General features: G+C 39.0%; 2 protein-coding genes across 5 annotated transcripts in view; one reads left to right on the forward strand and one right to left on the reverse strand.

The window, feature by feature from the left end:
• wars2 (tryptophanyl tRNA synthetase 2, mitochondrial) overlaps positions 1-12287 on the reverse strand; it is a 69300-nt gene extending 57013 nt beyond the window's left edge. The window contains exon 1 of the mRNA XM_081600064.1: positions 12062-12287. The gene's annotated coding sequence lies outside the window, so the exon portion shown is untranslated. The remainder of the gene's footprint in view (positions 1-12061) is intronic.
• On the forward strand, positions 1047-21196 carry hao2 (hydroxyacid oxidase 2 (long chain)). Of its 4 annotated transcripts, none has more exons than XM_008431359.3 (9): positions 1047-1172; positions 10063-10132; positions 13465-13617; positions 14945-15096; positions 16704-16987; positions 18097-18318; positions 19632-19790; positions 20597-20666; positions 20763-21196. In XM_008431359.3, the coding sequence occupies exons 2-9, from the start codon at positions 10116-10118 to the stop codon at positions 20816-20818; spliced, it is 1113 nt and encodes a 370-aa protein (XP_008429581.1). In that variant the 5' UTR covers positions 1047-1172; positions 10063-10115; the 3' UTR covers positions 20819-21196. The 4 variants fall into 4 exon arrangements, with proteins under 4 accessions (XP_008429581.1, XP_017159217.2, XP_008429572.1 ...); XM_017303728.2 differs by lacking the exon at positions 1047-1172 and adding an exon at positions 6362-6644 and having other exon boundaries at positions 18100-18318; XM_008431350.3 differs by lacking the exon at positions 1047-1172 and adding an exon at positions 6365-6644.
• Positions 21197-22214: the final 1018 nt, after the last annotated feature.

A 22214-nucleotide genomic window follows, 5' to 3' on the forward strand; every position in this document is an offset into this window, starting at 1 on the left:
AAAAGTTAGAAACTTCGTCTTATAAAAGAATTCCTCTACACACACACACACACACACACACACAAACTCAAACTACACAACCCTAAAATGTTTCTCATTTGCGATTTGATACGCCTTGTGTGTTTTCGCAGATTTGACACCCTGTCGAATCGAGCTAAAAAAAATGCATCACGTTAATGCGGCGCCCCGTTTCATTCGGTAAATAGGCGTTTTGCCATTTGGGTTTTCTGTTTCAGGTGAGGAGCAAACCAGAAGGCCTCGGGCATTGAGGCGGCGTCTGTGGGACGGTGGGCGAAGCTTCGACCACGTCTTTTAGGAATTAAACGACTTTTAATAGAAATTGGAAGCACAGATCTCATTTTAGCTGATTCAAACACATGCAAAAAACATATGTATGCACATGCCCTCACTCTCAAAGCCAGCTGGTATGCAGAAAATCCCACAGTTTGCCCAGTTCTTTTGGGGGGGAGAAATGAGAGCTTAGCCTTCAGTCTAAATCAAAAACAAATCCTCTCACAGCCAGATTCCAACATCAAAGGGGCAGATTGGACAAAAATCCCCTTTAAGGCCAAGTTAGTGGTGGATGGATGGTGTCGAGTTAATGCATAGAAAATTGTTATATTTACCCTTCTTTTTATTATTATCATTGAAGCTGAAAGTCTGCTATGACTTCTCACTGCCGTGATGATGGTGCTGACACTTCACCCAGGAAACGGTTTCTAGGGGTCTTTGCTCAGAAAAAAATATACCACACTTAAAACCTGCTCTCGTTTAACTCCCCTTTTACGTATTTGAGTTAAGTGTAATTTTCTGGCAATTTTTTTTTATTTACTTCATTTTCCACTATCTAGCTAGCTAGTAGGTTAGCTAGCTGGTTGGATGATTAGCGTAAGATTAGCGTCTGTTAATGTCCAAAAATTCATAGCGCTATACGAATTTGATTTATTATGATTATTATTGTTGTTGTTAAATGTCCGTCCCTTTATTTGACACTACGTTACCCATGATGCACCCGTTTGTTTTTTGTTTCAATCTCATGTAGCCGAGCAAGTTCATTTCTGTGCTTCGGTGTGACTCTGTGGCATAAAAACAGCGTCCACGGATCAGGAATGGCCATAAGTTATCAATCATTCGCTAACCACATGTGCATGAGACGTGTACGTTTTTATTACGTAAGTATACCTTTTCCCGACCGAAATGTGTGTTTACGTCAGTTATTAGCCCAGGGGGTGACATTGTCCTCGTGTTTTTCTGACTCCCGATAGTGGAAAGACTTACTTAAAATTATATCTTAAGTTCTATGTTATATTTAGTCAAACACATTGATGTTGCAGAGGTGAAATTTGCCATTCATTGCACTTTTGTCCTGTGTATTTTTATTGCGTTTAACTGATAATTGACGTGCAGTGTTATAGCGCCCTCTAAGGGATTTTCTGTAGCACTGCATGTCATTTTTCATACTGCATCCATGCGTAGCTGTAGTTTACCTGTAAGGTTATTAATAAAATAATAATAATAATAGTTGTAGTAGTAATAATAATGATGGTAGTAGTTATTTCTAAATTTAAAATGTTAATTGTGGATTTGTTGAGACATTCAAATAATTTCAGTTGAGAGGGAAAAATAGCACAAGCTCATAAAATAGTCAAAATAAGTTGTAGTCTAAAGAAAGTTCTATTCTAAATTAACTAAAGACATCAAGATTAAGTAAATCAGATGCATTGTTCACGATCCAGTAATTTACATGGAGAGTAACTACCACCATTTAGCACTAGAAATAAAATAATACACTCACAACTTTAAAGTTTTTCTAGCAAAAAGCCACTCCAGCTCCATTTGAACCCGTTTAAATCCTTCACTTCAAAACATTAAATAGTCCAAAACACACACAAACAGAGCATATAATTAACATGTGACATGCAGCCGTTTCCCTTCACTCATATGTATGTGGCAAATATTCTGGAATCGATTTAAAAGTCCTGACTACCAATTTCATGCGTCGCTGCCATAAATCGTGCACAACACACATGTCCTTGTCTGGTTTCGTTTTTATTTCTCATCATCTGTAGACTTTCTGCCTGACGTCGAGGTTCGCGTCCCCTCAGCCGCACCTGAAATTTCAATCTCCAGTTTAACTTTGATATGACTGAAGTGATTTACTGACCTGTTATCTAAATGATTAAAAAAGTAGATTTTATTTCAATAACTGAGCTCACCAAACGAGACATTACAAATATTATTTTCACACAGATTGATGGCTTGCAAGGTTTATTTCTGATTATTAAGATGATTTTCTACTAATGAAAACGTCATCGTTTAATATTGAAATATTACATCGGACTGATGACGGGCTGAATGAAAAGTACGTTTAGCACTTTAAAGGTTTACACTTTCTAAACTTTCTTTCAATAAGACAAATGAGCCTCATTGGAACATATATTCTAATTTATTGAAAATGGGTGCACATTTAACAGTAAAATAAAAGTTCCCGCTGCTTAGTATAAAAGTAAGTCTCAGTTCATTTTAAGCACATGCTTTAATTATTATTTCTAAGTATTTCTGAAGTTTAGAATAAAACTAACAGAGTTTCAAATTTTTTTCATTAGACAGGTTGTGTTTTCATAAAGAAAAAAAAAGTCACATTTATGCAACAAACCCAATCTGAAATTAGGAATAAAATCTGGCTTGGATGGTAATTTAAAAAAGGCAGAATTAGCTGAAGTAAGTTAAACGTCTCCTTTTATTATTGCACTTTTCTTCTTGGTTTTCAACAAGCTATTTCACCTCTGGTTTCATGTCATGTCCAACTAACCTTTTTGTTGAAAACACGGGACTCGTAGCTCTGACTTGTGTGTGAAGCATGACTCAGGCTCCCTTTGCATAACCGAATCGGACAGAGTGCCATAATATTTACACCAAAGACACAAAATGAAACTGCTTCACGCTGGCCAAAAGATCAAACTTTAAAAGAAAGAAAACAGAAGGAGGAAAAGTGCTTAGGCTGAACGGAAGTGAATGTTGCTGAGGAGCTCACAGACATCGCATTTTGATTTTCAAAACATAACGCAGAAATAAATCCTTCATGTGAATCTCGATTTAACCTGGAGATACAGTGAAGTAAATCATTAAAGTCTCAAGTGCTGTGACTGCAGACTGAGTTTTTTTCCAGACATCACATGTTCAGAGTATCCATCAGTCATCCACTACGTGACATTTCAGACACTGGTGTGATTTAAACACAGCGAGATTTAAACACACACATGTTAATTAAAGTACAACTGTAGCATGTCGGAGAAAACTGGAAATTTTGGAGAAAAAGAGAATGTTAGGGGGAAATTAATAATGCCCTCATGAACAGCCGAAATTCATTTACTTTGTCAAAAAAACATGATGATGAATATAATCTTTATATGAAATACTAATAAAAACAAAATCAAAACAAATGATATAAACACTACATAGTATGGATTGAAACAGGCAAAGAAAAACTCCAGTACATTAATCATTAAACATGAGAAACGATGAACATCAAAATGAGCAAATGGCTGTTAAAATATAAATACTGCATTTGTTAAATTTCAAAATTGTCAACTGTTTGGGGAAAAAATTACACAGTCATTGCCAAAAGTTAACATTCATTCATCTGAAAAACAAACTAATCTCAGAGAAAAAAAATGGTAAAAAGTAAATAAAGCTGAAATGTTTCAGATAAATAAGTTTGCACACGTTCTGAGTTTGTTAAACCGCCTCCTAGATTCATTTTCAGGAGTTAAAGCCAACATCAATGATGGGCTGCTTCTAGTGATCAAATGTACCGGAAGTAAAGTTTATTATTTTTGGTCATTTGAACCTTTTCACTGAAGCCAAAGTTTTCAGACAGATTAAAATGATCAAAGTGGAATTATTATCACATCACTCCAGGAAGCAATATACAAGTGTAGCCCATGTAGAAATATATATTTTAATGTTTTTAGGTATCTGCTAGAAATGACAAAAATGACTTCAAGAGAAGAAAATTAGAGGTTTTGAAATGACCTAGTCAAAGTCCAGAATTACACCTAACAGGATGTCTGAGGGGCCACTTGTGTACTAGACATGTCCTGACTGACAGTCTAGAACATTTGGAGAAGTTTCACTACAGCCACTGAACTAATGTTACGAAGTCTGGATGTGGGATGCTAATCATTCAACGTTCCCACAAAGAAGAATGAATGATTAAATGAAATTTGACATTATTTATCATGGCTTCATTTTGTTGCAGCACACAAACTTGCTATTGTAACAGGGGCCTACAACCTTGGATTGTAGCAATCACGTTCTTTTTCCTTTAAACCAGCTGAAAAGTGGCTCTCATGTCCCAGAAAACGTTCAGTTCAAATGTTGAACTATACAGAACGAACACCTTGGCAGCCTTCGTGCAAAACAAACAGCAAAACTTAAGACCCGGCTTCAGAGTAAAAACAAACACTTCTGCGGGCCTTGTCCTTGCATTCTGACGTATTTAGTCTCGTAATAAACCCGGGGAGAGACGGCCAGTGAAGCTGGAAACCTCAGCAGGGCCGCATAACACCTTGACAATTCAACCCACATGTGCGGCGGCGTGCTGGGCCGCCGCCTCAGGGCAAGATGGCCTCTGCCGGGCCGGCATGTGGAAGAGGTTTTCCACTCAGCTGAACCTCCAGCACCTCCACCGGGATCCCCGGCGCTCACCGCTATTATACCGCCGCGGCTTCAAGCGTCGCCAGCCAGCTGCGGATTAACACCATTTGCACCTCGTCTCTCGGCGTGCAGGTAACACCCATGCCTCCACGGGGAGGTCCGCGCATTCCACGAACACGGAGTCCCGACAAGAGGCAGGCAAATATCTCAGGAAGGCTGGGTTTGTTGCCAACAATATTACATTTGCGAAAAGAGTAAATTGAATTCAAACGCCGTAATGCAATAAGAAAGGGATAATCTAATTTGAGCTCAGCGCTGTTTTAAAATGCTTGAACAACTTCTTGAGGCGTTTTGTTTCGTCCTCAGAGAGCTGAGACACCGTGTTTTTCTTCTTCTCACGTCCTGCTATCGATCAAGCGCTTATGGGTAGGGACCCTAAAAGAAACAGGCTCGTGATATCAAAGCTCGAGACATCTGTGTTTTATATCTACGTTTACTCAGAATGTCTGTCAGTCTGTCCTCCACTTGGCAAGATGCTCTCTCTCTTTTTAACCTAAAAGTTTTTCATATTTTAGTTAAGTTACCATTTTCAGACTCACGAGTTGAGTTTTTGACCAAAGGTGTTCACATTAAAACCCCGGTTTTACGTAACGTCTGTGATGTACGTTGATAATTAGGCATTAAACTCTATATATAAAGTTAAATGATTTATCCAAGGCACACGAACAATGGAGAGAAGAAAGATGCCAAAAGAAATTATTGGAATGGAATGAATATAAGTTTCCTATGGAGATTGGAAAAGTATAGATTTTTTTTACACATCTCCATAAATATTAGAAAAAGACAGACTATTCATATTTCCTTCCCTGTCTTTTTGTTTATCCTTCCTCTTCCCCATTTATTTCCTTCTTTCCGTCCATCTTTCCTACCTTACTTCCAACTCTGCTTCTATCAATCCTTTCTTCTAGATTTATCGGCCAGCTGATTCATCGGGGCTGATTTCCTTAATTTTGAGAGATGTGATCGGCCGATATTTACACGTCTCCTGATCTTTTCTACATCAGCAAAATGTCTGATCATCAGCCACTGTCCTCTCTTGCTCTCCCGTTAGAGGTTTGACTGACAGATCGGGCCACCAGCTCATGTTAACAATAGTCACCCCCTGTTGCCGACTCAGCGACCTTCTTGCTATATTTAGCGACATCTCAGAAAAAAACAAAAACTAGCATCCGTCAAAATGAGAATTGGCAGGTCAGGCGTTTTAAAGATCAGTAATCGGACAGAAAACTGAAATTGGTGCACCCCGACTTTCTTCCATACTTTGTTTTGTTTCTGTTCTTTCTGCATCATATCCATCAATCATTCATTCTTTTCCATATCCCTTCTTTTCTTACTCCACCAACTGAGCCTCTTTCATCCTTTTTGCCCTTACTATCTGTCCATCCTATCACCATTTCTTCCTTATTTATTTCCTTCCTGTTGTACTTCTTTTTTTGCTTCTCTCCTCCTATCCATGTCCCCTCCCTTCCATACTTCCTCCCTTTCTTGTTTACTTCATGAGGTTTTTCCCATCATAAATTTGAGAACTAAAGAACCATCTGCCATTAATAACGTCAAGGTTTTGCTTTCAACCTTTAAAAGTGACCAAACACAGAACAGAGACCTCTCTATTGCGTTAGGAAACGAACGGACACGACGAAAACAAGGAGAGCGTGTGTAGAAACGAAGCAAGAAAAGAACGGCAGACCAAGTGAAGAGATGCACAAATAAAGTAAAGCAACAAAGGTTTTAGGTTTTTTTTTAGAGTGCTGACAAGCAGGTCAGCTGGTGTGGAGCTGGAGTGGGTGGAGCCAGTCGGTGAGTGGAGGAGTGAGAGTGGGAGGTGTTGGAGCGGCTGGGGAGGGGGGTCTGCCCTGTGACATGACCCCGTCACATGAGAGGTGAGCCAACACGTACCGTGGGCCCGTTAAACAGCTCGACGCCAGGTAAGAGACCGATTCCATCCGCCTCGTTTCGTACGCTGATGACACCGTGTGCTCTTTATTTGACCTCCAAACCCTAAAACAACATACAGCCGTTTAGTTTTAGCACAAATTCTAACAAGATGGCCAGAGGTTTTTCAATTGTCAAAAATAAAAGCTACGAAAAAGACACCAGGAAGGTGTCACGGCCTGAGAGTGGGTAGGGAATCTGAGAAAAACAATAATAATAAACGGAGTAAATCTTTATGTTGGTGGTTGTATTTTAGTATAGAGAATGTCAACGCTTTCCAGAAGTTCACCTGAACATTGTTCCCTCAGCAGCCATTCAGTCGCTCTAAATGAGCGGCACCTTTCACGGCCGGCAAACAGAGGCCGACATTCAGCACAACAAAACAGACCAGGCCACAAGGCTGCAGGTAGACAACTGGGAAAGATGGCAGCGTTTTAAACCACAAACCAAAAACTACTAGTTTTCATGGAGTATACAGCCAGACGTAATTAAATAGTTTTTAATCAGACTGTTTTTTCCACATCTTAGAACAAAATCGTTGCTTCATCAGAACTTAGAATGTACCAAAATATCAAGTTTTCTAACGGATATAGATGATTGCTTTGTATTTGAAGAGCAGCCTACAGGGTGTGAACTGTAGATGGATTATATACGCAGGTCTGTTTATTGTTGATCTGCCACACTATATGCTGGATGGCGTTTTGAGTTTTCATCAGTGCTGCACTGCCCTCAAGTGGTCATACCTGGAAACTGCACTCTAAAAGATTTGTGACGGAAACAATTCTTCTTCTCCTTCAGTGTTTTCTAACTCTGGTCTTTGTCCATTATAGCCTAGTAGGTGTTGATACAGATGAAGTATCTCTTCAGCATGGTATTATTTAATGGTACAAGTTAGAGAAATTTACTATTTAACTTCACCGATCAGAGATTTTGTGGCAGGTTGTGAATCACCTGTTGGTTTTTTTAAGCCTTTTACATGCAAACACTAATTTAAGTTGATTACAATTTCTCCTAAAAAAAACTACTAAAAGTAATACATTTGCGTTTTCAACATCCAGATTTAATTTAAAATTGATGTGTTTCAGAGTCACTTAAAACAATGATTTCTTCAAAACAGTTTTGGAGTCAAATAGATTTATAACTTTGAAAATCTACAAATTCAGTCATTTTTGATCCAAGTTTTGGACCAAAATATAATCTATTCATTAAATCCACCTAGAAAGAATTGCAATGCATCTTTAACCCTTTTATTGCTTTACAACTCTAGAAAACGTAACAAAAACTTGTAATTTTTTTCTACAAGATAATTTCATTCTAAATGCCAACAGTGTCCAACTTTAAAATATTGAGGAAACAAGTCTGATTTTTTGTGAGATGTGTTAGATTTCTACTATTTGAATCCTTTATTATAGCAAATAAAGTTCCTCTTTGTTATGAGCAATCGTTGGTCATTTACACGCTCTGCAGAACTTCAGCATTATTGCTTCAAAACAGGATAGCATGATTACAGATTAAACATTTTGAATGTTCTTTGGCATCTTTAGCAATTGGCGCAGTTAGCGTCACCGACAGCAGATTGTGTGGGTGTCATCTGCACAGATTGTAGACTTTCACCTTAACTGTAAAGGCAACATTTCTTAATCCAACATGCTCTATTGTGACAGACTAAAGAGGTCAACTTTGCTGTTTTATGTTCAACTTCCAGTTGTTTGTTGACGTCTAGCTGTTAGTCGTTTTTCGTGTCGCTTCCTTTACACTGGATTCTCGTCTATTTGTGGTTCAGTATTCACAGACGCTCTTATTTGTGTATTTTTCTGTCCAGAGCATTGCCAGAAAGCTCTTCTCTTGGTGCTGATTTGATGTGTCTGTAAGAGCGGAGTTAAGGAAGACGATGGATGTTAGCTTCTGTGGTTGTTCAAGTGTGATACTGGTTACCAGCTAATTTCTCAGTGAACTGAAACTACATATTTTAACTGCTAAGTACAATTTAAATACACATATCAAATATAATGTAACCTTTTTAACCGGTTCTTTATTTGGAAATCTGTTATTAGTAACTATAATGTCAATGAAAATTAGCTTGAAAGAAGAATGGTAGCACCTGTCATGTATTGTGGTCTCACATTAGGTAATACATTTGGGTTATGTCACAAGAAGTGCTTTTTGTTTTGTTTCTTGTCATTAAAATACAGGTTTTAAATATTACAGCCATGTCTTTTGGAGTTTTGGCACATATAGTTCCTGAACAAGTTACACCAGACATTGATAAATTGTTCAGTCATTGTTGATTGCAATAGTTCGTTTTTTTGGGGGTTTTTTAATGAATACATTGATTCATTAAAAATCAATGTAACATCACATTAAGTGAGCGTATGTAGACCTTTGGCCAGGACTGCACTTCACATAGGAAGATAAACAGAAGCGGATATTGATTTGGGGATCGTATTGGGAAGGGGCTGCCTGGTCTTTAGACACAACACAGCCTGCTGAATGGGACTCCACAATCTCCATCATTGTGGAGATTGAAATCTAAGAATCTAGCAACTAAATAAATGCTGAAATCTGGGGTCCGTAAAAACATGTTTTTATGCTTTCCGCTGATTGTTTCGCTAACTGGGCATCTGAAGTACTGGGTTGCATTTTAGGAACTGAAAAATGTCGCATGAGGTTGGACCAGCTTGTGGAAAACCTTATTCTGAAATGTTTTACTTTGTTTTATTTAGAGACATACAGTGTTCCTAAAACCCTTGAAGTTTTCTGAGAACATTAATTATAATCTCTGTACAAGAGTGATCTTACAGAGTGTGATACATGGTAGCTTTCACCTGACTTTTTGGAAAGACCCAGTGGTTTCTTTGTGATGTACGCATTATACTCACTCCTGGCTTTTCTGTACCACAGATGCACTGAAAAAAAATTTTTTTTTAACATAGATCCTGCATCATTTAAGTCTGGGTTGATTGAACACAACAACTTCAAATGGGTTAAAAGTGACTAATGTTTAACATTTAGACTAACAAGGATTGTGGTCGATGTTGAATATAGTAGCTAGCACTAGCGTGTGCTAGCTACTTACGGCTAGTGGCATCTTTGTGAGCAGACTTGTTTCTTAGTGTGAACATCGTTATAATGCATCATTTTTAGCATTTCTTATTTCATCCCGAGGCTCCGTCTAGTCTCTTCTCTAACCAAGAGAAGAGACTTGGTCATAATTTCAGTCTCAGTGTTTGGTTAGAACTTCTTCCCAAAACAACATAAACCCCTGATTTTGATTAACCCAGTAGTTTTGCCGTGCAAAATTTCTTTGTAATCGTCCTGGGTTTACGTCAACAGTAAAAGCAGGATTATTTTTGAGAGACGAAGCTTTAGATACGTCAAGCATAACCAGTGTGCTTTCTGTGTTTGCTGCAGGCGGTTCACATGTTACGAGTCTGGCAGGAGGAAACGAGTTCTGCTAAGAGAGAATGTGCAGCTGTCATCAGTGAGTAAGGCGCATCAAAACTATTAGCTCTCTACTTGCTGCATGATAAATTACTGATGTGTCGACAGGGCCCAGAGTCATACTTTCTATGTAACAAATTTCCTTATACAAATTTAGACTGTGTGTGTGGTTGGTTGTCCTGACTGTTTCTTTAAAGTTTTAATAAGCAAATAACATTTTAGTTTTATCAAACTAAAGTTTCTTGTAAAGTTTAAACTCGTCTCATGTTATTTAAAAAAGCAGTTGATGTGTTTATTTGTTTGACAGCAAGTATAATTCAGCATCTGCTATTCAAATCATTTAGCTATGTTTTTAAGCCAATTTGAGTAGAAATTCAGGGCAAATGGTAATACTTAGAAGGTAGAATATTAATATAAAAAATAAATGGAAGCAAACAGTTGAAAAAGTTGCAGAGAAACTCATTGTGTCCATGGTTAAATTTAAATTAACTCTTCTTTCTTATTTTAATCACATGCTTACATACTATGTAATGGTGGCGAAAGTTTCCCAACTTTTAAAATAGTCCCAAAGGTATTAAGTCATCTACATTCAGACACAGTTGTCGCATGGTTAATCTGTAGGGTTTGATGTAAAGTGGAGCTGTTCTGTGGGACTTTCATCGAGGTCTAGGAATGGGCTTACTTGAGTAATTACCATAAAAACAGATAAATATGTTCAGACACTGATGCTAGTTGGGTTGGCCTGGTTAGTGATCTCTGCTCTGATAGATTCCTATAAGATGTTGTCAGGACTCAATCAGGCCAGTCACGTTTTCCCCCCACCAAACTTCCTCCATGCTTTTCTTTCTAGACCTTGCTTTGTGCACTGGGGTACAGTCATGTTGGAACAGGAAGGAAATTGCCCAAAATCTCTTGGCACGATGAAGCCTTCAGAGTTTTTTTGGAACTAGAGCAGCGCAAAGCCTGAACCAGAAAAATAACGCCTCACCCTTTTTACCAAACGCTACACTTGACACGATGCAGTCAGGCAGGTCGTTGTTGTCCGGGCAACTGCAAAACCAAGACTCGTTCATCGGGTTGCCAGATTTGTCCCTCCAGGCAACATGTCTCCAATGTCCTAGAGTCCAACAGAAATGGGTTTGCATTGCTATGGTCTCATGTAACACTATGATAATCATTCCATGACACTTTCTAAGGACTGTTGAGCCAATCTGAAGCTTGGAGGACTGTATCTGTGACCCCCGCTGTGTGATGTAACGTGGCGGAGTCGAAGTTGTTCCAAATCACTTCCAGTTTGTAGTGATACCACCTACATTTGGGACAGAGACTCTAGCGACTGGATTTTATACACGTGTGGTCATGTTGTGGTTGCAAAACCTGAGTTTAATGGTTTGTAGGTAATTTAGTAAATATACCTAAACATTCTTGGCATGTTCACTACACAGGTGAAAAAAATATACTTAAGTGTACTAAAATCTAGAATTGTAGCTACATTTACAACATTTTTATAACATAAATTTTATGAGTGCTATTTTTAATTTTTTTTTTTGTTGAATTCAAATATAATCAACATTCAATTTAAGGTGAATTTACTTTACTATTCTGTGCTAAAATGGAATTACTTAATGTACACTTATAATTTAAATATATTAGATTTTTTTTGTTGTGCTTATTTCATGCTAGAATGACACATATTGGTGTTATTTCCAATAAATTTATGGTGTTTGAACTTGTATAAAGAAAATAAAATATATTATAAATATATTAAAACTATTTCCATAACACCTTACAAATATTTTTAAAAATATATGAAGACGTTCATTCATTGAAACAATTTTATTATGCTTAAAAAGTATATATAGGTAACAGACAAAAATACAATAATACATTTTTTAAAGTATTTATGCTTTAATTTAGTTGAATTAAAGCATAAACATTATTATTTTTTAAAATTAAATTTCTAACTCACCACCTCCACAAATAATGTTTGCCTTCACATGGCAGCTGGCCGCTGGGTTTCGGCCGCCTCTTGTCGTCGCCGTGGCCGGAGTCCATCAGCACATTTCTAGCTTGTGTAAACACGGTAAAAGCAGCGGTCGCGCCCGGGTCACATGTAGCTACTCTCTCCCAGCGGTTTTCACAGGGTCTCTGTGAAAGTTCAGCCTGAATGAGCCAAAAGCAACGCGGAGGTGGCTCGGACTGGCAAACAAAGGCACGGGAGGCTAAAATTAAAGCTGCCGGCCGCGTTGCTCACACGTCAGAGACAAGGCGGAAGTCCAGCTGGGCAGTTATTGGTTGACTGAGCTGCACGCGCAGGTTGACGGGGAGCTTCTGTCTAAACGGGGATGTTGCAACGTCAGTCCTTCGTGGGCGCCGTGTGGGGCGAGAGGCAGGATTTTTGGGTGTGTTGCTCATTTGCGGTAAGTTTTGCTGTAGTTTTATTTGTATATCTTGCTTTTTTAAATCAGACTTGACATGCATTGTGCAGCCTTTACTCAAAAAATGTCCCCTGAGATAAATGTATTTGCTTAATCAGAGAAAAATCTGCAATAACACAAAGGATCTTGTTGATCATGGTAACTACTAGAAATAAACAGTGATCAGAAAGAGTTGCATTTTTGCATGAAAAATAGTTGTACTAGTTGTACAGCAAATAGCATACACTGATTATGACTACATCAGGTGAAATGAAGAAATGAGCTCTTCATCATCGTCACACCTGTCAATGTGTGGGATAATCAATCAGTGAGTCAAGTTTATTTATATAGCACATTTAAGCAACAAGTCAGTTCAACGTTCTTTACATCATAAAAACACACAAATAAAAAGTCCTAAAAACAACATACAGTCAACAATTGAGAAACCAGTGACAAACATTACAGATTGACAAAGGCCACCATCAAAACCATCAACATGCGTCAAATATGTTTGTCAATGTTCCGTTTATTATGGTTCAAAGGCAACTCTGAACAGGTGGGTTTTTAGCCTTGATTTAAAGTTAAGTCTCAGTTGAATATTGTGTTGTCAGAGCTAATGCATTAGATAGAAATTATTTGAGCAAGTTCAACACAGAATCAGATTATGATGACTAGGCAATTCAGCCCAATTCCAAAAACTTAAGCTGTTGTGCAACGGATCAGTGGCATTGAGTGACCGAGGCTTACTGATGGGAGAGCAAAGAGTGTGCCGCATCGTCCGACCCAACAGCAAGCAAACAAGTTATGTTACTGCCGGTTCTGACAGAAAGATGTATGAAATACACATCTGAGCTTCATGGGGTAACCCAGCAGAAGACCCCTGATCATAATGTTACGCCTCATTGGTGTGTGTTTCGAGCCGCGACGTTGTCTGTCTGGTGTTTGTCTCATGCAGAGAAGGAGTTCATTGTGCAGAGATGGCCATGGTATGCCTAACAGACTTTGAGGAGTACGCAAATGCACATCTTTCAAAGGCCACCTGGGATTATTACGCAGCCGGAGCAGATGAATGCTGCACCAGAGACGACAATCTGCTGGCTTACAAAAGGTACGCTGGACATAACACATCATGTACACACAGCTTTTGACTTATTTACTTTTACATTGACATTACATCTCTTACTAGGTTTAATATTGAGTTGTTGACCATTTAGAGACTCATTTTTATGTGGACTTTGTGCTGTTTTGACACATCTTTGCCTTCTCTGAGCAGTCTCTGGTAAGGTGAAGTTGTATAATAATTAACCTGTTGCTACATTTTAGCCAGACCCACTGTTAGGACAGAGGGACATTTTTGGAAGTTGCTTCCCCTGTGGAACAAGGAATCATGATTTTGTTTTTCCTTTTGTACAAATTGAGTCAAAATCTGATGTAGTGAGGAAAGAGTTGAGTCAAAAAATAAAGCTCTCAAATTAGAGACGATCGAGACATTTGTATCATACATGAAAGAACGAGAATAAAACTAATCTACCAAGAGATTCTTCCAAAGACTTGCAGTGTGTGGAAAAAGGTGGTCTGGTATCAGGATACCTCCTGGTCTTCTCAGTTTGAACGTTTTCCAGCCCCACTGGATGGAGATCTTCGGATTTCTTGTTGAAGGGACTGTATGTTGACTTTAACAAGGTTCTGGCTTGGAATCCTGGGGTATGCCTGGGTCTCTCTCCTGGACCCATTACCCCTAAAATATAATCTTAGATAAGTGGATGATCGCCATATGATCATCATTATATAGGTGAAACAATCAGCCTGTTAGGGCAAATTCACACACATTTATACGCAGATCGGTAGGCAACTTGGGGAAAAGGCACAGATGTTTAACTGGATTTACAAGAGGAACCGACAATCTTCCGATTGCAAGATGACTACTCTGTCTTGCAATACTTTTATTGGAACACCACCAAGAAAAGTATTGGTGGTGTCCCAATACTTTTATAAGTATCATTATATTTGTCCAGGCCTGTTTCATTAGTTTATCTTTTTTTATGTATATAATTCAGTTGAACCACATTTGACCAATGATTTTCATTGGTTAATTTCAGTAATAATAGAAAAACTTCAGTGAGTTTTATCTATAATTACTTTAGTCTTTTGTAGTTATTTCAGTGACCACTGTGGGTCTTTAAATCATTAACAGAGGACTACCAACAGTTTTATCCACGTCTGTAAACACTACAAGTTTGGTGGTTTGATTTCAGAGACTTTTTAACAGTATTCTATGGCTTTTCCACCCCATTTTTTTCTCCAAAACAAGTCACGTTTCTGTTCAGGCATTGTCATGTACCATTGTAACATCAGGGCCTTCCAAACTTACTTGAAGAGTTTTCCTTCATAGAGAACCAATCAATCCCACTGAATTATTCATGTCTGTCCTCCAGGATCCGTTTGAGGCCTCGCATCCTGCGGGACGTATCAGTGAGTGACACGCGCACCACGGTGCAGGGGAAAGAAATAAGCTTTCCCGTTGGCATTGCGCCGACGGCCTTCCACTGCCTGGCCTGGCATGAAGGCGAGGTGGCTACAGCTCGCGGTGAGTCACGTTCGTCTCTGTGTGTCGCAATGAGCGAAAGTTTTATCCTCCTTTTGACGTCTTCAACTTTTACCTCCAGAATAGAAAGTCTTTGTAATGCTTTTTTTATTTCTACTTAATTCTTTGCTCAGTACATCAGATACTCTGTCGTAAGTTGAAGTTGCATTTCGGCCACAGATTTGGAGGATCTCGTGGGGGGGATGATGAAAACATGAACTCGGTTATGCACTGGAAGATTTACTAACGCCATAAAACACCAGCTAATGAGAGTAAAATAGTCAATGTCTTCCTTACCCCGAATGACAATGACCCTAAATCACACCGCTGATGCAGAAAACACACATCTGAATAGAAAGCATAAGAGCTCAGACAGGCCTCATGCAGGCGCCAAACCACAACATTGCTGAGGCCGAACCGAATCGCTTTGATAGATACTGAACAAGAGACTATTCAGCAAAACGCTCATTAAAGAAACCTGGAGAACTATTTGTGAACGCAGCTGGCTTATGTAGTGAAATGTGTTTAGTCTGTTTAGTCATTCATACATTTACTCTCTTTTCAGACGGCTAAATTCGTAGGACTTCAGGTGGAAAACAAAAAGTGTCCGACATGTGTTTGTATTACTCTCTGTTTGACTCACTTCAGTTCGTACCAATTGACAGCACATGTTGGCATTTTGTAGAAAAGTCAGTGAAATCCAGTTCGCCTGTTGCAGAAATCCTTAATTCAGCAACAGCGGTAGTACTCAATCCGAACACTAGAGGGAAGTGTTGCAAGCTGAACCAGCAGCTTCACAAGGATCATTAATTCATTTATTCAAAGAATCAATTAGACATTCAATCTACCCCAAACTCTGCTGGCCACAAAAACAATTCATATGGTTGGAGGCAGAATTATTGAACACCGGTGCAAAATATTTATCCTAATTATCATTTTTCATCTACAGTACCTCGCGAAAGTATTCATACCCCTTGAATTTCTACATCTTTTTTTTCCTTTAGAACCACAAACTTCATTGTTTGTGTGGGATATAATTTTTGCTGCAGATTTTTACTGCTCCCTCTTAGCTTTTTACGGTTAGAGACTGTAAAAAGCTATTCTTCTCTGAAGAATGGCTCAAGTTCTCTGACGGACTGGATTGAGTCTGTGATGATCAGATTTAAAAAAAAACTAAATCCTATATTCTCCACGTCTGGTTCTGGGGATGAAGGACAGACCAGAACCAGAAGGCCTGAGTGGTCTATACAGTTGATACAATGACTACATATCTCTAGTGTATTTTGGTGTTAAGTTATTCAGTTATGAATAAGCTAACAAAAGTATTTTAAAGTCTATTCTCTGAGCCTTGGACTTTAAAACTGGAGTTATTTGCTCAATCTACCTGTGAACACACCGTCTTAATTTAAGGGGTTTTGGATATAGAACTGCTTGCTAAACCTTCCAAATTTTAATTTGTAAAAATAAACGTGAAAACCATGTATTTATTTCCCTTTCGACACACGGTACTGTGCTACTTTGCCAAGCACCGTAAATGTGAATATTAAACCTCTGTGCCTTTAACGGAAGTCCCACCATCGCTGATCACACCACCGATTCCCCCCACACAGCCACCGAGGGTCTCAACACCTGCTACATCACCAGCACCTACTCCACCTGCTCAGTGGAGGAGATCGTTGCGGCGGCGCCCAGCGGCTACCGCTGGTTCCAGCTCTACGTGTACCGGGAGAGGAAGCTGTCCGAGCAGCTGGTACACCGGGTGGAGGCGCTCGGCTACAAGGCGCTGGTCCTCACGGTCGACGTGCCCTACACGGGAAAGCGCCGCAACGACATCCGCAACCAGTTCAGGCTGCCGCCGCACCTCAAGGTCAAGAACTTTGAGGGAGTTTTCGAGGTAAGAGAATGGATTGGCACAGCGAGTTAGAAACTGTGCAACAGATGTTGAGTCGCAGTTAAAAGGAAAAGGTTCAAGGCGGACTTTTGTGCGGCCTAAAGCCGCAGCATGTAGCTTTTATAAAAAATATTTTTTTACGTATTTATTTTGTGGCAGTGTGAGACAGATAATCTATAAAAAAGGCAAGCTCCTCCATTTCCTCCATGTCCTACCATTGCAATCTGTAGAAAAGCACCGCTTCCGGTCAGAAACAACCAATCAGAGCCAGGAGGAGGGTCTTGGTGCTATCAATCACACTCGTGAACATGCTGCTAGATGGACTAATGGTGAAAAAAGCAACTTACTGTTTCAGGAAAACTGTTTATCCAAAGTGATCGGTAGCCATGCTAACCAGCATTAGCATGAGCTCTGCCGTTGGAAAGAAGCTGCAGCATAGCAGAGAGCAAGGGAGAGACTGTGAGCACATACACAAGCATGATTGGTAGCGCTAAGACCCTCCTCCTGGCTCTCATTGGTTGTTTCTGATCAAGTAGTGTATTTCTACTAGAAGCACAGAGGCAGAAGAGTTTTTCGTAGATTATCTGTCTTGTACTTTCACAACATAGTGACAACAAATATTTAAAAAAACATTTTTCTTCGGTAACACTTTATTTGAAGGGACATAATTTTGTAAATTAAGGGCATGCAAAATTGACACTTTTAATGGACTTTTAATGCAACTTTTAGAGCAACTTTTTATTAAAAGTGTCATTATTTACCGAATGACACTTTATGACAGCTGTCATAAACATTCATAAAGACTCCTTCATGTTCATGACAGATGTTATGTCATGTTTATGACAGTGTCATGTCAGTCTTATTCACACCCCTTCAAATAAAGTGTTACCTTTTCTTCTATAAGAGTTACATACTATAGTTTGAAGGCTTCCATTTAATTTTTTTCTAATGTGATATTAGAAGTTGAAGTGTGATATTCTTTCTTACTTATTTCTGTCCCTTGGTGATCTTTTTGTTTTGAGGAAGTAAAACTTAAATGACAAAGTTGCACTCTCATAAAACCTAATCTAATGCACGAACCTTTATGGGAGCTGTACTTGTCGCACTATAAGCAGGAGACGAGCGTCCCAGAGGAGTACGGGATACCGGCCAACACCTTGGACCCGTCTATCAGCTGGAAGGACATCTACTGGCTGCAGTCTATCACCTGCCTCCCCATCATCATCAAGGGCATCCTGACCAAGGAAGACGCTGAGCTGGCCGTGGAGCACGGCGTCCAGGGTATCATTGTGTCCAACCACGGGGGGAGGCAGCTGGACGGCGGCCCGGCGTCGGTACATGCTAAACACGTTCCTCATAACTTCACCTTAGAAAGGGAATTTGTCGTAAACAGAGTCATACAACGTGACCATGGAGTCACTACAATTAGTTCTTGCTGTTGTAAGGTGTTTAAAGAACTGGGTGGCTTAAAAAGAAGAGTGAGCAGCTTCAGTTATGTCTGAAAGCTAAACAACAGAGTCAGTGATGTTGTTTTAGAGAATTATATTGTTTAATAATAAGATGAGAAAACCTTCTGAAAATGGATGGCTCGTAACACTGTTTTGACAGATCTAAAAAAACTACTTTTTTTATTATTATAATTTTTTTTACATTGTTTTGAAGATCCCACTTAAAAAGCTTAAGATCTTCTAAAATCATTTTGTTCAATAAATTTATGGTTTTCCCAAAATCCGGATTAGATTTATAATGAGCTGTACTGTGCTCTTTATAGGAGCTACTTCTCAGAGCAACGCTGGTAAAAATGTTGTTGAGGGTTTCTTAAAGAGACAGAGACCCAATTTCAAGGCGCTGCATTAGAAAGTCAAATTTATTGTAAGTCATATTTGGTATATATTGCATTTTTATAAAGTAGTTACTTGATTGTGCTATAAAATGACACTATATGTCTGGAAAATACGTAACATTGCCCCTTTAGTACATCGCTCAAAGATGGGACTAGTGTAATGTCCTGACCATAAATTTATTTTTAAATACACGCATTTGACATTTTCTTCCAAGCATTTGAAAGATTCATCTGCAGTCTTTGATAAAATCAAACTTTGCTCCTGCTTATGTTTTTTTTTGTAGAGCAGCTTGCCAAAACGCTAGGCTAACGTTAGCATGTTTGCTTTGTTTTTATATGACCTGTTGATTTAGCTTACAATCTCCAGTAAGTTCTAGTGAATCATGTGCCAACAACATCTCACAGAAAACAAACATTTCATATATGCAACACTTTGCTTCAATCAACATAAACTTTATTGTCTCGATTGTCTCAGCGGGAACAACTGTCTTTGGCACACAGAGCAGGTCACATGGCATAGAGAAATTAGCAGCTTCAGTAGCCATTTCGGTCTCTTTTGCAGACCGAAATGGCTGTGGAAGTGTTTTATCTTTCATTCTCAAAGAAAAAACCCTGATTTATGAAATCAAGAAGTTATATGTGTGGTGAGTAATACAGTTTTGGAAGCAATGTACATAGAAACACGTCGATGCCCAACATGATGAGAAAGGCCTCACAGTGAAATAGAAATAGAACAGCACATCAGTGAGTGGAGCGCTGGGTAATATCTGTCTGCACGTTTCTTCCCCCGTCATTTGCAAACAGATCGACGCCCTGGCAGAGATCGTGGACACGGTGGCAGGCAGAATTGAAGTTTACGTCGATGGAGGAATCAGGACAGGAAGCGACGTCCTCAAAGCGCTGGCCTTGGGGGCCAAGTGTGTGTTCATCGGCCGTCCAGCCGTGTGGGGCCTCGCATACAAGGTACAACAGCTGATGTGTGTGATTGGTTGTTTAGAAATGTGTGTTAGGGTGATCCGTGACGTTTAAATGCAACAGGGGTTGTTTGTTTTTTCTTTTGCCGTCTTTTTGTTTCGCCCAAAAAACATAAAATGTTTGTCCTTGACAATGTTGGTAATTTAGTTAGTTTAGGTAATTTAACTGCAACCTAAAGTTTTATCCCTCTGTGAGACAGAGTATTATGGTCACGCCAAGATAACAAAATAATAAAATCACAAGAATAAAGTCATTATAATTACTAGAATAAAGTTGTATGAGAATAAAATCGTAGTATTACAACTTTATTCTTGTATATTACTGTTATGACTTCTGTCTGGAAATATTGTGACTTTATTCTTGAATTTTACAACCGTTTTCTCATATTATTTTGACTTTATTCTCTTACAAGTGTATTTTCATAATACTAATGTAATTCTCATGATATGACTTTATATTTGTAATGCTGTCTTTATTCTCAAAATATGACATTTTGCTCACAATCTTGACTTTATTCTCACAATATTACAACTGTATTCTTGTAATGTTATGGGTTTATTCTTTATACTTGTATTATTTCAACTTTGTCTTTATACTCTTTAAAAGACTTTTTTCTTAAAATATTGTAACTTTATTCTCATATTATTTTGACTTTATTCTCACTTGACATTATTGTCGTAACACTATGACTTTCTCCTGTTAATTTCTTTTTTTTTATTATTAGTCTGGCTCTAGCACTCTAGCCAGGCTACAGTGAAAGAGAGGCAGTAATTATATCTTGTGTGATTTATCAGGGGGAGGAAGGAGTGAGGGAAGTTCTTCAGATCCTGAATGACGAGTTCCGTCTTTCCATGGCTCTATCAGGTCAGTCTGATACTCGAGGTTTAGCGACCCAAACAGAAACTGATGAAATAATGGCATTCACGGTGTCCTCTCTTTCCGTCCTGGATGACCTGACAGGCTGCAGAAACGTAGCCGAAATCAGCAGGAACCTCGTTCAGTTTTCCAAACTTTGACGACGATAAGGACGACGGCGCCGCTTTAGCAGGATTCTGGCCTGAATTAAAGCTTAAGCCCGAGATGTAACGACGAATACACTGAGGACGGGTTCACGTCAGAACCCGCTGGCACCAGGAAATCACGGTTCACAGAAGCCTGTGCCTGGAATTCGACTTGTAATCATCCCCCATTGTACGAGTGACAGAATGTCGTGAGAAAGTGGAGTGTTGTTGGAAGACTGAGCGATCGATTAATGAAAGTGTTTTTGGCTTTGGTGGCGGAAAGGATGTGGGCGCTTATCATAAAAACGAACACATTTCTTCTGGTTAAACTGTGCAATGTTTGTGAGAAATGCTGCCAGTGCTTGTGGTTGAATAAATACCTGCTGAGATGAACATACTGGGTTCCTTTTGTTATATCACTTTTCTGATTTTTTTTCTTTATAAAATACACATGCAGTTTCATTTAGATAAGAAATTCCGCTGGACGATAAATTGACCAAGAAGTTATCGCGATAAACGATAATATTGTTGTTTTGGAACCATTTTCAAGTGATATAATGGCATAAAAATACAAGGACACATTCTCAAATGTCAATAAACATACATTTAAACACTGGAACTGAAAGACATGTTAAATATTCAAAATAAAACAGAAACAACAAAATGATTAAGTCACAGTAAACAAAATTGTTCTTCAAAAAGCTGAGGCCAAAGCATCAAGGACTTTTGCCATCCAGTTTTTGGTAGAAAGAGAAAATAGAGAAATGATGGCGCCTGTTTTAATTTATTATGCGATTAACTGATTTACATCCTAGCTCAATAGATGTGTATTTATATAACACACCTCAAGTCATGCCTGGTTAAATGTTTGCATTTCTTAGCCGTCAGCTAGCTTTTGGCACTCCTTTGGCTCGATGTTTGACCTCACGAATCTGTAGAGCTGATTGAAATAGTTTGGTTTTCTAGAGCATGTGGCTTTTCAAAGGCCATTCCAGAAGCTCAGCATTAGCCAGTTTCAGTCTTTCCTAAACTGGTTTTGATGTGCTGGAGCCCCCCGTCCAGGTTTCAGCTCACAACCTCTGAGTTGAGCTGATGTAAATGAATATGGAAGCAGTCTTTCCCTCCATCCTGTGGAACACCGACGGTACGTCTGGCAGAGAATCGGTCTCGATGCACGGCGCCAACTACTGCCACCAGTTGCGTCTTCCTTGGTTTGAAATCCTCACATTGACTCCAAACATGCTTGTTGTTATTTTGGCCAAACCGTGTCGGTTGTCTGACCGTACTGCTTTTCTACAGGTGATATTTAGGTTGCCCGTGTGCGTAGCTGTTTTTGTCAAGTCTGATGGGTAACTTTTGAACCCTCTCAGTTCATATTAGGGAAAACTGATCGATTGAAAATGGGTTTTTC

The sequence above is a fragment of the Poecilia reticulata genome, chromosome 2, assembly GCF_904066995.2.
Source record: "Poecilia reticulata chromosome 2, P_reticulata-male-v2, whole genome shotgun sequence".
Taxonomy (NCBI): Eukaryota; Metazoa; Chordata; class Actinopteri; order Cyprinodontiformes; family Poeciliidae; genus Poecilia; species Poecilia reticulata.